At 34.7% G+C, this 15,780-nt stretch overlaps 2 protein-coding genes across 2 annotated transcripts; both read left to right on the top strand.

The window, feature by feature from the left end:
• The first annotated feature begins 6,030 nt into the window (after positions 1-6,030).
• On the top strand, positions 6,031-6,957 carry LOC110704103 (probable serine/threonine-protein kinase WNK9). Its single transcript, XM_021881880.1, has one exon. It carries the CDS (start codon positions 6,031-6,033, stop codon positions 6,955-6,957), a length of 927 nt encoding a protein of 308 aa, XP_021737572.1.
• Positions 6,958-7,318: 361 nt separating this feature from the next.
• On the top strand, positions 7,319-7,921 carry LOC110704101 (serine/threonine-protein kinase WNK8-like). The gene has a single exon (XM_021881879.1). It carries the CDS (start codon positions 7,319-7,321, stop codon positions 7,919-7,921), a length of 603 nt encoding a protein of 200 aa, XP_021737571.1.
• The last annotated feature ends 7,859 nt before the right edge of the window (positions 7,922-15,780 follow it).

The raw sequence follows: 15,780 nt of genomic DNA, 5'->3' as shown, positions 1-15,780 counted from the left end.
AAGGAGAAAATAATAATCATAATAATTCTCGGTGCCCCGTTCATCAGAAATGAGGGGGTATTTATAGGGAAAATGTGTTGAAGGAGCACACGGAACCCTAAAATGATAAAAACCCTAAAAACGTATCCCGTGACACGGTCAGACTGTACCGTGACATGGGAAGCCCCACCATCAGACGGTACACTTTCCCGTGACACGGTATAGTTTTGGAGTGACGCGGAAAATTTTCAGAAACGGGATGAAAAACGCGTTAAGGGTTTACGCGGAAAGGACACGGAACGTCCCGTGTCACGGCAGACCTCCCGTGTCACGGGAAGTCCCACCGTCAGACGGGAAGGATTCCCGTGACACGGTGGCAGTCTGCCGTGGCGCGGGAACTTCCAGTCCATTTTTTTCCGTCTAAATTCATTTTTAACCGTAATTTCTTTCGGCTTTTTAAGTGTCGATTGATAATTTCGGGCTTTTTTCTGACTTTATTATTCGAGCTAAAATAAGAATATAATTAAATAAAAATAAATAAAAAGGTTTGGGCTGAAAATTAATTAATAAGTTTGGGCTGAAATTAAAACTATGCTTTTACCAAACATCAAGACTAATCCATGGACCGTTCAAAAGTATGAATTTAATAAAATACGATTTTTTAAGCACTCTCGGGATTAAATACTAAACCCGACAAATAGTGGCGGTGAAAGGTTATTTATCATCGGGTTTGGTTTTGGGGAGACATTTTTAGGTGTCCACAAGTTGCGAAAACGAGCTAGGGGTAGGGGTTTTGGGATGAGGTATGTGAGATAGGGGGTGGAGATGGTGTTTTCCGGGGATAAGGGGATGAGGGTTATCGAAGGTAGGAGAGGAGGGGTGTTTGGGGTAGTCGGAAAATGAGGGAAGGAAGGTGGTGAGTTGCTGGGTCGCGTCACTGGCGCGGAGGGAGGGGGGAAACGGGCGTTGTGCACTACTACAAATTGGCCAAAGAGACCCAATATATAAGACCTGTTATCTACATAAGCGGTCTCTTTGATCCAACAGACCGTTTATTATTAATAACAGGTCTCTAACTTTAGTACATGTTGGAACGGTAAAAGTATTCGAAAGACCACTTATTTAAGACGAAGGATTTCTTGTGTTTTTTTTAAAAAAATGATTTATCAATATAAACCAGACACCGCCTATTGTGAAAACTGGTCTCTTGTTTTGATAAATAGACTTGTTAACATTAAAGACGAGTCTCTTGTTTTTTAGGTTACTCATCCGCCACTCACCTTTTCTCTTTTTAATTTAACTTCTCTCTCCTCTTCACTCCCCAGTTACCCTTACCTGTATTCATTTCCTTTCTCTTTTTCTCTCGTCTGTTTCTCTCTCCTCCTTCAAACCCTAACAATTTCCTTCAAGCCAAATAGCTAGCAACGATTCAATTTAAGCAGCCATTAACAAAGAAAAGGAAAGAGGAATGACAAAAAAAAGAGAGCAAAATTATGGAAATTAAATTAATCTCTTCGATTCCTTGATCGGTGATCAGTGAGTTATTCGATCCCCCTTTTCAATTATATTTTATTTTTCTCTTAGATGTGGCGCAAAAAATAGGGGTTTTTTTCCTTAATTTTTCTTTCTAGTTTACAAGTTTATTTGAGTAGAGCTGATCTTTGAGTTCTAGTTATCTGATGTTCATTTTTTTTTCTTAATTAAAAATATGAATTTCTTATAATAATTGTTTTCTAACATTTTTTTGTTAAAAAAAAATTGATTTTTCGTTTAGCCATGGTAATAGATTATTGTTTGTATATTTTGCATGTTAGTTTTTTCGTTTCAAAACCAATTTTTGCCATTTTTTTTATGAAATTTTTGTTTTGAAAACTTCTATCATATTCAGATCTAGTATTTTTCGTTATTATCGCTCACTTTCTTTCGTATGGAGTCGCATCTGGTATTATTCGTCATTATTAAGTTCGCATTAGATTTTATATATTTCTATTATCATTTTCAATTTCAATTTCAGCTCTTCAGATTTAAGTTCTGGTATACTTTATTTTTGATTTTTAAATTTCTTTTAATTTAGAGAATTTCTTGATGAATTGTTCTTCAGCTTGTTTTTGAAATTAGTTTTTTTTTTTTTGTTTGTTCATTCATCAATTTAAAAAACTTTTATTTCATTACTTAAATTAAATAATTTATCATTTTTTTTAATGTAAAAGAATTTTATTTTGTATCTTTATTTTTAATTTTTTGTTTTTTCCTTTGTAATTGTTCTGGTTTATTTCTAAATAGTAATATCTGTTGTTTGAATTTTTTTTTAATAGAAATCTGTAGTTTCAAGTTTCATATGATGATGACTAGAGACTAGGGGTGTCAATCGGGTTTTCGGTTCAGTTTTGGGTTCGGTTTATCGGTTTCGGTTTCTAACGGGTCTGTTTTTAACGGGTTGGAATTATTAACGGGTCAGTTCGGGTCGGTTTTAAATAATTTAAGGTCGGTTTGGTTTGGTTTATTTTTATTACAGTTTCTTTTCTGGTCGGATTCTAATCGGGTCGGGTTATAATTTGTTCGGGTCATAATCGGTTCGGGTTAAATTCGGTCGGTTCAAAAACAGGGTTTGTCAGTTTAAAGCGGGTTTTGGGTCAACACATATCGAGTCCTAATCGGGTCGGGTTGTAATCATTTCGGGTTGTAATCGGTTCGAGTTGAACTTAGTCAATTTGACAACTAGTTTTGCCAGTTTTAAACGAGTTTCGTTAACATATATCGTCTAGTATATCCTCAATATTCTTTAATTAGTTATTCTAGTTGATCATACGAAGTATTAATTAGTTGTTTAACTTTATGTCCCTTTTTTGTATAATGATTTTAAGGATCAAATAATAATAACAAATCTAGAGTTAGCTTTTGATTTAGATTTTTAATTTTTTTTTAATACAATATAGTGTTCCATTAGTCATTACTCGTTAGAGGACGATAATATTGTAGAATAAGAGTTTCAATGACATCAAAATTCCAAACCTTTTCAATATAAATACTTTATAATTCAAATTTAACCTTTTTGTTTTACTATTGATAAAATATACCCAAAAAAAATAATCTACGGTTATAACGGGTTACGGATTTACGGATTATAAACGATTCGGTTATAACCGATTACGGGTTGCAAATGATTCGATCATAACTTATTACGGGTTATAAACGGTTCAATCCTAACCAGCTACAAGTTGTAAACGATTTGGGTTTATTGGGTTTTTGTCGGGTTCAAACGGTTTCAGTTTACAATGGGTCGGGTTGCTATCGGGTTCAAAAGTACTCGGTTTGGGTTGTTCTCGGTTTCGGGTTGTATCAGTTTGGCTTGATATCGGGTACAGTTCATTAACGGTTGTCAAACATTCGGATCGGTTCAGTTTCAAGTTTTCAAAATCAGGTCGGGTCGGTTTATGGTTTTAAAATAATAGGTTCTTAGCGGTTCGGTTCCTTTTTGGAACAGTTCAAAACGGTCGAATTCACCAGTTCGGGTTTCTTTTTAACAACTCTACTAGAGGCAAATCGCTTGTTGGGTGGGAAGTGTCCGCGAAACAGAAGTGGTTGCGATGATTTTTGGCCTAAGAAATGCTTTTGATGCTGGGTTTCGCAAGTTGGATATGAGCGTTCAGCTACTCCTTTGTATTTTTTATTTTTACGTGTTGAATTTTCTTTGACATTTGTACTATGTACGTAATTTTTAAGGAGTATACAATAATTATTTTTCTCCTTTGTATTTAATTATGAAAAATATGAATAAAATTACGTAATATATAAGTTAATATTGATGAATCAAATTGTAATTATAAAAATATAATAAGCTATTTTTTTTATTTATAATGTGATCAAAGAGACCCGTTGAGTTAGAAAGCGGTCTCACTTTTCTAAAAAAAGAGACTGCCTAAATAAGATAGGCGGTCTCAGTTTTCTTAAAATAGAGACTGCTTTTCTTATAAAGCCAGTCTTAATTTCCTCAAAGTTGAGACCGCTTTTCTTAAAGAGGCAGTCTTAGCTTTCTCATTCCAGAGACCGCTTTCAATAAAGCTGTCTCTTTGCCAAAGAGACCGCTGCGCTAGAGACCGCCTCCAAGGCAGTCTCTTTGACTAACTTCGATGGGTCTCTTTGGCCAATTTTGTAGTAACGTAGTGGTGGGAGGGGTAATAGCGGTGCTTCAGGGGTGGGGGAATAGCGGCGATGCAGGGGTGGGGGCAGCTTGCCGGCGTCAAGATTCTGGTGGCAGGGCGGTGCTGCGTAGGGTCTGGCTGGCTGGGTTTTTTAGGTTTTTTTTTTTCTTTTTGTTTTTTAAAATTTTTTTTAACCAATACAAATTGCGCCACATGTCATTTACAGAAAAAAAAATAACCCATTCAACCGTAACCGGTCATTGGGATTGAAGAAATAAAACACCCCCCAAACTTGGGATTATTGTAGAATAATCCAAAGTTGAGATTATTAAAACAAAACGGGGCAAAGTTGGGATTATTATTTCTAAATTTTCTTTTTTTGAATTTCAAACTATTCATTCATTATTTGGTGAATTAAATTTTATTTAACAAAGTTAGGGTATTTGGTGAATTATTTAACAAAGTTAGGGCATTTGGTGAATTAAATTTTATTGTTAACGGACCTTTAACGTTAGGGGAATTTTGAGGTCACACTGTGAATAATAATACACGCCACACGTCAGTGGTATTTGATGAATTTTGAAAAATTTGAGGGCATTTGGTGAATTTTTCGAAAGGTCAAGGGCATTTGGTGAAAAAACTGTTTTTTTAATGATTATTAAAAAAAATTAAAATAGGTCCTTAAAAAAAGGACCAATAAAAAGGAGACACGTTTCATTTAACCTTCATCAACAAGTTAACAACTTGATAATCCGGTAAAAGGCTCGTTTTGAGTATATGGGGGTCACATATGGGTTTGTTTCTATATTTCGAAGAGGTGGAATTGTTTTGAGCAGAAATGATAAAGATGAGATTATTAATTTCCATTTTCCTAATTAAAATTTATATGTTGTGGGCCTTGTGGCATAGTGGTTAAGTAATGTTATTTTTGTGCAAAAGATTGATAGATCAAATCTTGACCCTCCCTAACTTTTTGACCCAATATTCACAACTAACTAAACCATTATAAATATCTACCAACAATCGTAATTTCCAGTTCAAGAAGTTTTTAATTATAGAATATTTTAAATAAAATAAAAAAATAGAAAATCAAGAAAGGTACTCCGTATTTTTTTGAACGGGAAGTAATCAAGAAACGGTATTTTAGTTTCTTGATAATCGACTTAATTGCCGTAACTAACTAGATATTTACCTCAAACCGTTACAGATGTTTACTAACCCCAGAAAATCTTGCGTGGACCTGATCCACAATAATGTTATTGTGGACCCGAGGTTTTTACACACATAACTGACATTATATTAAACACAGTAACCCTTAATTTTGACATAGTAACCTTATTTTTAACATAATAACCTTTATTAAAACTAGTATAACGTTTAATATTATTGTAAACTTAAAGTATAACGTTATGACCCTAATTTTAACATAGTAACCTTTATTATTCAAATTAACCAGTATATAAAATATTTTATTAAAAAAATTAACCTTTTATAGCATATATATTACCAAAATGATTTTTATTTCAACATAGAGACCTTTTTCCTATATAGTGACCGTTTTTTTTTCTAATAAAACAACCATAATTTCCCTAATGTTAGTGGTCCATAACAAATTAGTGTGAACCAGGTCTATTTAAGAATTTGTATACTAACCTATTCCAAATTTCCAATAAATCAGTTTTTACAAAATCACATTCATCAATAAAATTCGTCATTTGTCTTGAAGTCACCCTTATATAAACCCTCTTTAAAATAACGTTTTTACATTCATTTTCCTTTTGATCCAAAATTTCTCTGTTACTTCAACAACACAAATTATTAGCAAAGTTTCTCTGTTTTTCCTCAAAATCAGAAAACAACCTTCCTTAGTCATCTTTTCAGTCCCAAACCTTCTATTTGTTTCACAGTAATGGCGGCTTTGAGTTCGTCAGGATCATCACAGAAAGACGAATACAGTATTGAGGAGGTGTCTCCAGAAGGGCGATACGTAAGGTACCACAAAATCATAGCAAGAAGTGGCACCAGAACAGTTTATAGTGGGTTCGATAAGTTTACTGGTAAAGAAGTTGCTTGGTGTAAGACAACAGAGTTGTCAGACAAATTTAATCGAATATCGTCTCATCCGACTTTCCCAGAAGATAACATAATGAAACTGTACCATTCTTGGACACCCGATGATACCCTTGAAGCCCGTAACACGATTACTGAGCATTTTAGTTCAGGAAATCTGAGAGAGTACATCAGCAAACATACTCTCGATGACAGTAATACCGCGATCAAGAACTGGTGTCGACAGATTCTAAGCGCGTTGCATCATCTTCACACGAAGCATAATATACCGGTAGTTCATCGAGATTTGAAGCTTGAAAATATCTTTGTTAATGGAAATGTGGGCAGAGTTAAGCTCGGATATTTCGGGTTCGCGTTGCATCTTGATGATGAAAAAAGGTACACTGGCTATGATGGTATTCCAGAAACACTGTCGCCGGATATCTTAAGCAAGGCAGATTATTTCGAGGAGACTGATATATTCTCTTTTGGGATGAGTCTATTACAGATACTGTCTAAGGAAGTGCTGTACAGCGAATGCGAGAACAGAGAATTCGTTTTCTACAAGATTAAGAAATGTAAACCGCCTGCTGTGTTATACAGTGTGAAGGACTCCAAGATTACGCAGTTCATTATTAAGTGTCTGCGTCATAGATCAGACAGACCAAAGGCAAATAACCTTCTGGAGAACTCATTTCTTGCAGACGAAGATGTTCCTGTAACATCGACAGCAGCAGGTATCAGTGCTGCTACAGTTCAGACTCTAAGAGAGACTGTGCGCGATTAGGTGGCAAGATTACAAGGGGAAAAGTCTGATGATACGACATCTGGATCTCAGGGAGGTAGCAGCAGTGATAGTAGGATTGTCGAGAGTGATTCGAGTAGGCCGTATGTTAGATACAATGAGATGATTGAAAGTAAAACGATTCTGTATTTTGACGGAGATTACTTGAGAGTCAATGAGTTAATTTCATGGTTCGAGGCAAGAGATTTATGCCTCGAATCGGAAACATGTATGGTACGACGGAAAATCGAAATATAGTACGCAGAAAGTTTACAAAGGATTCGATAATGTCGCTGGTATCGAAATTGCTTGGACTAAGACAGAGCTAACAGAGAATTTGTTACAGAATAAGGAAATTCTTGAGATGTTATGTGCAGAAGCTGGACTGATGAAGTTATTAGATCATAAAAATGTAGTAAACTGCTACGATTCTTGGATTGATTACGAGGCTAAAACAATAAACATGATTACTGAGTATTTTCCTTCAGGAAACTTGTTACAGTATCTCAGAAATCATACAATATCAGGTCATAATGCAATTCAGAATTGGTCAAAACAGATTCTGAAAGGAATTGCTTATCTTCACAGTCAAACACCGCGAATTGTACACCGTGACATTGTCTGCGAGCACATTTATGTGAATGGAGAGACAGGAGATGTAAAAATCGGAGGATTCGGGTTTGCGTGTTTTCTTGACGAGAGGTTATGTAATCAGAGATGGGTTGGATCACGTTACAAGTCAGTAGAGTTTGCTGTAGGATGTTATAACGAGCTGGTGGACATTTACTCATTCGGAACGTGCGTGCTAGAGATGGTCTGGGCAAACAAATCCAGTGTGAAGGAAACGATGGAGTTACATAGACAAGTGCGTTTAGGCGGCCTTGATTTTGTTGAAATACAGAAAGTGGCAGAAGACGATGCTGAAGTTCATCAGTTTACTCAAAGGTGTTTATTGGCTTTTGATTGACCCTCGGCATATGAGCTCTTGAAGGACCCGTTTGTTGCACCGTTACCGAGTTATTTGACTGATTCGAGTACCCTCAGAACAAGATTGCACAGGATATGTTCCTGCATCTTCTGAATTGAAGTGCTCTCCAAATGCCGGCTGTTTGCATTTTGCTATGCTCTAATATCAGTCTGTTATTAGTTAGTTTGTTCTTTTGTCTGTTTTATTAAATAAAACATAGTGTTAGAATAATGAAATGTATGAATGTATGATTACTCAGTTTTCAGATTAATGCTAGGTTGTAATCATGCATGGTCTGTGTGTAGAGGGGAGGGGGTTGATTCTTTCTTTCGTTAATTGAATTTCATCAGTTGTAATAAGGCCTTGTTTGGTTTGATGTAAAAAGTTTTCATGGAAACTGAATTTTCCATTTTTTTCCCATTTTACTTTGTTTGGTTTGGTAAGGAGTGGAAAACAATTTTTCAAGGGTGGAAAATTTCATCCTTAATAATAGAAAACATTTTTCTTCCAAAAACAAGGGAAGCCACATTTTCCTCTCTCCTCCTTACCTCTTTTTTTTTACTTCCCTCTCATTCATTCTTACATTTCCACTCTTATTTTTTTTTTTATTTTTTTTTCTTGGACTTTTCTTGTATGCAATCAAATAAAGGAAAACTAATTTGCATTTGTGTTTTTCCTTGAAAATATGTTTTCCATAAAAACTAATTTTCCATTGAAAATATTTTACATTAAACCAAACAGGGCCTAAGTGTTTGATTTGGTACAAACAATTTGTTTTTCTTCCTATACTCTGGTTTCTAATTCTGTTATCTATGATATCATGACATGACTACTATAATTTGATTGAAGCATAAAAATACACCAAGTCTCTAATGAAGTCAAATAAGATGTTTGAGTCGGATAATATATGAAACTCTTTCTGATTTAATTTTTTTTTTCAAGAGTACAAGTTATGTTTGGATTTGAGTTATATTAAGGGCCGCATTCTAGCTTTTGTACATAATTTCTGATAAATTTCCTTAGAGATTTTTGATTTATTTGTAATCGTACTCTTACTCCAAGTAATTTCTATACTTTGATGTTTATCAGATAAAAACGTCCTATGCTACTATTGTGCATTTGTACATTATGTATTGCCCTTTTGGGTCTGTCTCCATAGTCACACGTTTGGATAATATGAACTCAAACCTATAACTCAAATGTACAATAATATTGTACATCCGTTATATAGTTACCCTTAAAATGAGCAAAACTTATCCTAATATGAATTAAAGTTACATTTACATAAATAAAAGTTACTCGTACGAAACATTTATTCTTCATTGATAAAAGTTACCCAAAAAATTGTAAAAGTGACCCCTAAATTTGATAAAAAGTGACCCTCGATGTATTGCTGTACACCGATATATACAAAAGTTATTCTAATTTGGAGATATTTTTTCAAATAACAACCGACTAATTTGTGATTCTTATCTCGGAATACAACCAAATTACTATACCTTTTTTTTTTATTTCTTAAACCACCAAATTACTATACTTAATTGTCAAAGTGGTTAAGCTTTTTCTATTTGATACTTAAAAATAAAAAAAAATAACAAATAATTATAAAAAAAAAATAAAAAAAAAAATAAAAAAAATAAAAAACCTTTTTTGAACAAGTCAAAGAGCAGAATCTATTTAGATATTTAAAAAACGTAAGTTGACAAATTAGGGATGAAAAGAGAATGAATACCTTGATTATTATTCATCGATAGGTAGAGTATTTATACAAAACCTACATTCTTATGGAAATTTTCTGCCATGTTTTAAGAGATTGACACCCTGTAACCTGTGTTTTATGCGAATAAGCTAATAGTAAAAGAATCTAACTAAATAGTCTTGCATCACAGAAGTCAACAGTTTTTGTGACAAATTATAGAGTTTTAGTTAAAAGTTGCTTGGATTATGTTGATGCTTGTTTTAAATTTTGACATCAAATGATTGAAGTGATAAATTTTCTCCTGATCATAGGAATATCAAAGTACGAAACAAGTTGCAAGGCTCTTGTTTGCTAGGGTATAACTGCAGAGTCTGTTGGTAGGGGCTTTCTTTTGTGATTTTTTTATAACTTAATAGATTGAACAGGAATGAAAATGTTTCCTGTAATGTGCTATAAGCGTGAGACTGATTGATGGAAGCTTCTTAATTCCCATTAAAGTGAGTGTGGTAGGTTCAATATGGATGGGATTGGGTATGAAACTATTAATTGGGTGTGTTTGTCTAAGGCTGTCTGTTCGATGCAAATGAGATTAAGTTATAGAAAGGTATCCTCTAAGCTCTCCAAAGTGCCATAGTTACCTAAATTGTGATTAAATTAGGTATCGCTCCTATACTGAATTGCTACTACTAAAACACTACTCCATTTTAACACAAGCTGACCACTAAATTGACTACGATTCATAGCATTTGCTTACATTATCGGAGTTACAGAGGTAAGACAATTGAAAAATGAAGCTTTTGTTACACTTACAAAAGATGCTGATACTGGTTATCTCATTAATGTTCTAGAGGTGTGTCAAAAAAAAAAAAAATGTTCTGAAGGTAAGACAATTGTAAAATGAAGCTTTTGTTACACGTACAAAAGATGCTTATACTAGCTATTTCATTAATGTTCTCAAACCAAAATCAAACAAATTAACGAAATAATAACTTGCCCTCCCATGGCAAGGGCCAACACTAGCTAGGAATCCCAGCAAGAATAACAAATAACAAGTAAAATGCCTAAGTTCAAGCAATCATATTTACTGAGAATCAAAGTATCTAATGCCTAGAATTATAATCACAATTATTACTCTAACAAGCAAGATGATTAGTAACAACATCCCGAACCAACTAGGTATCAATCAACGTGGTGTGTCTGATTAGGCTCATTAGTGCAAGTCTCGTGTGTCTTAGATGGCGAAACAGTCTGAGACGATCCTTCTGGCCACCCAAATGTTTGATCTTCCTCATCAGTGGATGTCTCGTGTGTCTTAGATGACGAAACAGTCTCAAATGATCCTTCTGGGGTCCCAAATGTCTGATCCTGGTCATCTATCTTAGATGATCCCACCGGCGATCCTAATTTCTGATCTTGCTCATCAATCTTAGACGATCCCTCTTGTGAACTAAATGTCTCGCCCCCACGCTTAACATTACGTGTAGTTGATCTCCTGTGTAACAGAGGTGTCTCATCCTCTTCCTCTTCCTCTTCTTCCTTCAGTTCTGTAGATTGTGATGCAGCAGTCGTTGTGTCAGGAACCTTTGTCTCTGGCTCCAGAGGTGGTCTGGATGGCAAAACATTCTCGTGTCTTTCTTCTTTCTTCGGTTCTGTACGTGATGATGCAGCCTGTAGTAATCTTGCCACCTGGTTACGCACAGAATCTTTCAAAGTCTGAATATTAGCAGTAGTCCATTCTGTGTTAGCAGTAGCCCGTTTTGTATCAGCAAGAAACTTATTATTTCCTCAGAAGGTCAATTGCCGCAGGTCGGTCTGATTTAGGGCGCAAACACTGATCAATGAATTCCCTAATTTCTAAATCTTTCACATTGTTTAGCGCAGCAGGCAGTTCACCCTTCTTAATCATATCGCAAACCAGCGTGTTGTCGTTGCATTCGCTGTACAGCTTTTCCTTGGTCACTATCTGTACTCTTTCAAATTCCCGGAGGTAAAAAGCTCGGTAATCATGTTAAAGATCCCAGTGGATTCATCAACCCAGTATTTTTAGCATTTCTGTATATTTTCATGGTCTAATAACTTCAACTGATCCGCTTTCTTTGACATAAACTTCAATACATCTTCATATGACTCTTCTGGTAACTGAGTCTGACACCAAGCAATTTCTATGGAATCAACATTATCAAACCCCATGTAAACTTTTTTCAGGTCACCTTTGTCCTATCATTTTGTCGTACCTGACATATCTTCCATCCCGAGTTTCCTCCACAACTGTATATTCGTCTGACCGTGAAGAACTCGAAGCAGCCATAATTGATTAGTTGAGCAAACAGGAGATTTGAATTGATGAGATGAGTAAGGTTGTTGTCTGGTAAAAACAATTTGAAAAACAGAGAAAGATTCTTGTGGTTTGACTTGATAAAAGCAGAGAATTATTGAATTAAATGGAAAAGTAAAAACAGAATACGTGCAATAGAGAATGAGGAGATTAATTTTATGAAAAATGCTTTTATAAATGTAGATACGAGCTTATCTTGTTAAATTCGTTATGGCAGTTAAGTCGGTTATCAACAAATAGATTGTACCCTTGATTTATATGTATATTTTTATAAATCCCTTTATCAATTTTTTGAACTTTTATTCAAGAGAGAATGCTTTTTTTTTTTTTTTTTTTAAATAGGAATGTATGGACTAAACATCTAGGGCATACGTTTAGCGACTTCAGTCTACTGAGTCATAAACCTCTTTGATATAAAGGGATTCAATACATATGAAGAGAAGAAGTGAACTTATTATGGTTGAGATCCAACGAGAAATTTCTTAATACGAGAAGGATGTAAAGGGATGAATGTGCAAAAATTTTTTCACTTACATGTGCAAATTTGATTTTCAACAGGATTAAAAAAAATAATAAATAAAATAAAAAAAAATAAAAAATCAATTTCCGCAAAAACAAAAAATTATGCACATTTTGTTCAAATTTGTGCACATTGGATTTGAGTCAACAAAATGTTTACACATTTAGTTAAAAAAAAAGTGCACCATTACTCCTATAAATATTTACATAAAGTCAGTACTGTGGTGTCTACCTAAAAAAACCTTTGCCTAATCGCAACTATGCATATATAAAATGAGAAGATGGGAGCATGTGGAATCCACCGATAAAGACCTTAGTACCTCTGTTAATTTAAAACATTCTTTTATTTAATTAAAAGTTTAACAAGATAATCAAGAAAGATGATTTCTATTTCTTTATAACCGCCATAACAAACTAAAACTAACGGCAAGAAAAATCTTTTTTTTTTTTTTTTTTTTTTTTTTTTTTGTATACTAACTACTAACTACTTATACTCGATTAAATACTCCTACAAATATGTTGCACCACGTTACATAAATCATTTTATACTCCAAAACTACTTTCACAAGTATTCTGTTTTTTCATCATCTTAATTAGGAGCATTCAATTCTACAAATACTAGTTCGTTTCAGCGACACAAATCAGAAGACATAATCTTTCATTCTCTAATGGCTGCTTCGAGTTCACAGGGAGGTAACAAAAATGATCTTAGGATTGTCGAGAGTGATTCAAGTAAGAGATTCCTAAGGTACGATGAGATTATTGGAGAAAGTACTATATTTCTCGATTCTTGTGGGCGGTATGTAAGGCATAATAAGGCCATTGAAGAAGGTGCTTTGATTCTTGATTCAAGTGGGAAACGCGTAAGGTACAATGGAGGTGGTACTACGAAAAGAGTATACAAGGGATTCGATAACGTAGCTGGTATCGAAATTGCTTGGTGAAGGTTCAATGGGCACTCAAGAGGGGGGGTGAATTGAGTGTTAAGTAATCGTTAGCGATTTTTGCTTCTTTTCGGATTATGTGTAAGGAACCAGTTGTGCTGGTTCCCTTATGCAGCGGAATAAAACAAAGCAATAAAGAACACAACAAATTTAACGAGGTTCAGCCAACTCAGGCCTACGTCCTCCTATCCTAAGTCCTTTATTAATCTACTCCGAAAAACAAAGACAAAGAACACTCTACTGTTTCCCTACTCCGGGAACCAGTCTACCCCACACTCTACTCCGAGTGTGCTCTCGACTTACACTCGTAAGCCCAATGTGTTTGAACTCACAAACACTCACCCAGCCTTTAACCCCTTTGTTAAAGACTCAATACAAGAATCAAGAACTCTCCTTTGATCTCACTTCTACGAAGCTAATTAAGAGAAAATGTTTTTGTACTAGAATGCTCTTGTATATGACTTGATGAATGGGATTAGTGCTTAAGTATATGCTCTCAAATAATTGCTCTTTTTAATTTCTGGAGAGGCACACGAAATATGTGAAATAAGATGAGTTTATATAAGCTTAGATTCCTAAAACCTAGTTTCCTTAAATCACACAATCTTAGAGAATAAGATATATTGTAATTTTAGGAAAGTATTTATCTTATTTGATTTAATCACAAAGATAGAATCAATTAAGATAAATACTCCTAGTTTTTAGGTAACCAAGAATATTTCATCTTATTTCCAGCTGCACAAAATATTTTCAAAATAATCTTTTCGAAAAAATCTTTTTGTAAAATCTTTTTCCAAAACGGCAATATTTCGTACAGTGAACCTGGTTCCCCGACCTGGTTCCCTGAATTGAAACATGTTATGAAACCTGTTCCAACTTTGTACCAGATTTCATATCATACTTCAATATACTTTTAAGCACTTATATAACCCAAACATGCAAGCATACTACGGAGCATATTACATGAAAACCTAGATAACATATTAAAGCATAAATCGTCTTTTCTTCATGTAATCTTCAAGACTTGAATCTTCCTTGAATACTTCTATTATGAGCAAACAATCTTTCTTCGAAATATCTTCGAAAGGCTTCTATGCTCCAAGTCTTGGAATCAACTCAACTACTGCACATGTAACATGGTTAATGCACAATAAAGAGTATGTGACTGCTTTTCCGCATAGCAGTCAAGGAAACGGTTCATACTGGTTCCCCACCAGTACATAGCACATTTATCATCTAACTGTTTCCTGTATATAGATAAGTTAGTTCAATAGATAACTCATATAATCAATAACTTATCTAGGAAAACAGTGTTCTATTTTAGTTGGTTCCCCCAACTGTATTGAACACTTTCAAAGACCTGTTTCCCTTAGCTGTTTGTCATCATTCAAAACTATCAATCAAAACCTAAGGGACTCAACAAATTCCCCCTTTTTGATGATGACAAACTCTTGAAGTTCTTGAACCTGTGGACATGCTCAAAAAGAAAACCGTCAAAAACTTCAAGGACTCAAAACTCTTTGGAACAAGTCAGTTAGGCTAACTGGTCCCCTAAACAGAAAATAGAAAATACGAAATAAAAAGACTCAAACTGACTCAATCTAAACTAGCTAAACCTCAAACTGACTCAATCTAAACTAGCTAAACCTTAGGCTTCAACTTCAAACTACTTCCCCCTTTTGGCATCATTAAAAAGTATCCACAAGTAAAAGCAATGTGCACAAGTTAATGTGCTTATCCATACAATGGCATCAACCACCATTCAAGCATTATGCTGCAAAAAGAGATTAGTCAAACAGTTCATACCATAGCAGAGTTAGTAGTTCATACAAGCCAACAAAGTTCAACCAAAGAAGCCCAAATCCATCCAAAAAGAAAGTTCATGGAATGGAGAGAAGTAGACAGACCAACAAAATCAGTTATTTTAGAATAAACATGAGGGTGAGGAAACAAGAACAGAAACAGCATCACTCCTCATCATCATTCTCGTTCCCTTCCTCCTCCTCGAACTTTGCAACATCTTCTGTATTATCATCTGATTCCTCTTCATCCTTGTCACCATGCTTTGCTTAAACCAAAATCATTATATTACTAAGCATATTCTTGTGATTCCCCAATCTGTTTCAAAACCACTTCCTGACCTGCTGGTTCCTCTATTTTTTTTTTTTTTTTTTTTTTATAAATCATGAGAGATCCGCACTTATTCATAAAGTTCTCCTTGTTGCATAACGAGTACAAGACTAGCATCACATCAATCAAGCAAAGACCTCCACCCTTTTGTGGTGTGAAAGGTTCTTGCTGGTACCCTTTTTCTCTTGGTTTCCGGAAGAGAATTAATGGACTGTTCCTCCTACACCTTCTC

Source organism: Chenopodium quinoa, unplaced genomic scaffold, assembly GCF_001683475.1.
Source record: "Chenopodium quinoa cultivar QQ74 unplaced genomic scaffold, ASM168347v1, whole genome shotgun sequence".
NCBI lineage: Eukaryota > Viridiplantae > Streptophyta > Magnoliopsida > Caryophyllales > Amaranthaceae > Chenopodium > Chenopodium quinoa.
The sequence above is the reverse complement of the archived record's forward strand: the minus strand, read 5'-3'. Positions and strand labels throughout refer to the sequence as shown.

Bases quoted from the DNA above. Each gene is read 5' to 3' on its own strand.
- LOC110704101 (XM_021881879.1), top strand. From the start codon at position 7,319: ATGTTATGTGCAGAAGCTGGACTGATGAAGTTATTAGATCATAAAAAT.
- LOC110704103 (XM_021881880.1), top strand. From the start codon at position 6,031: ATGGCGGCTTTGAGTTCGTCAGGATCATCACAGAAAGACGAATACAGT.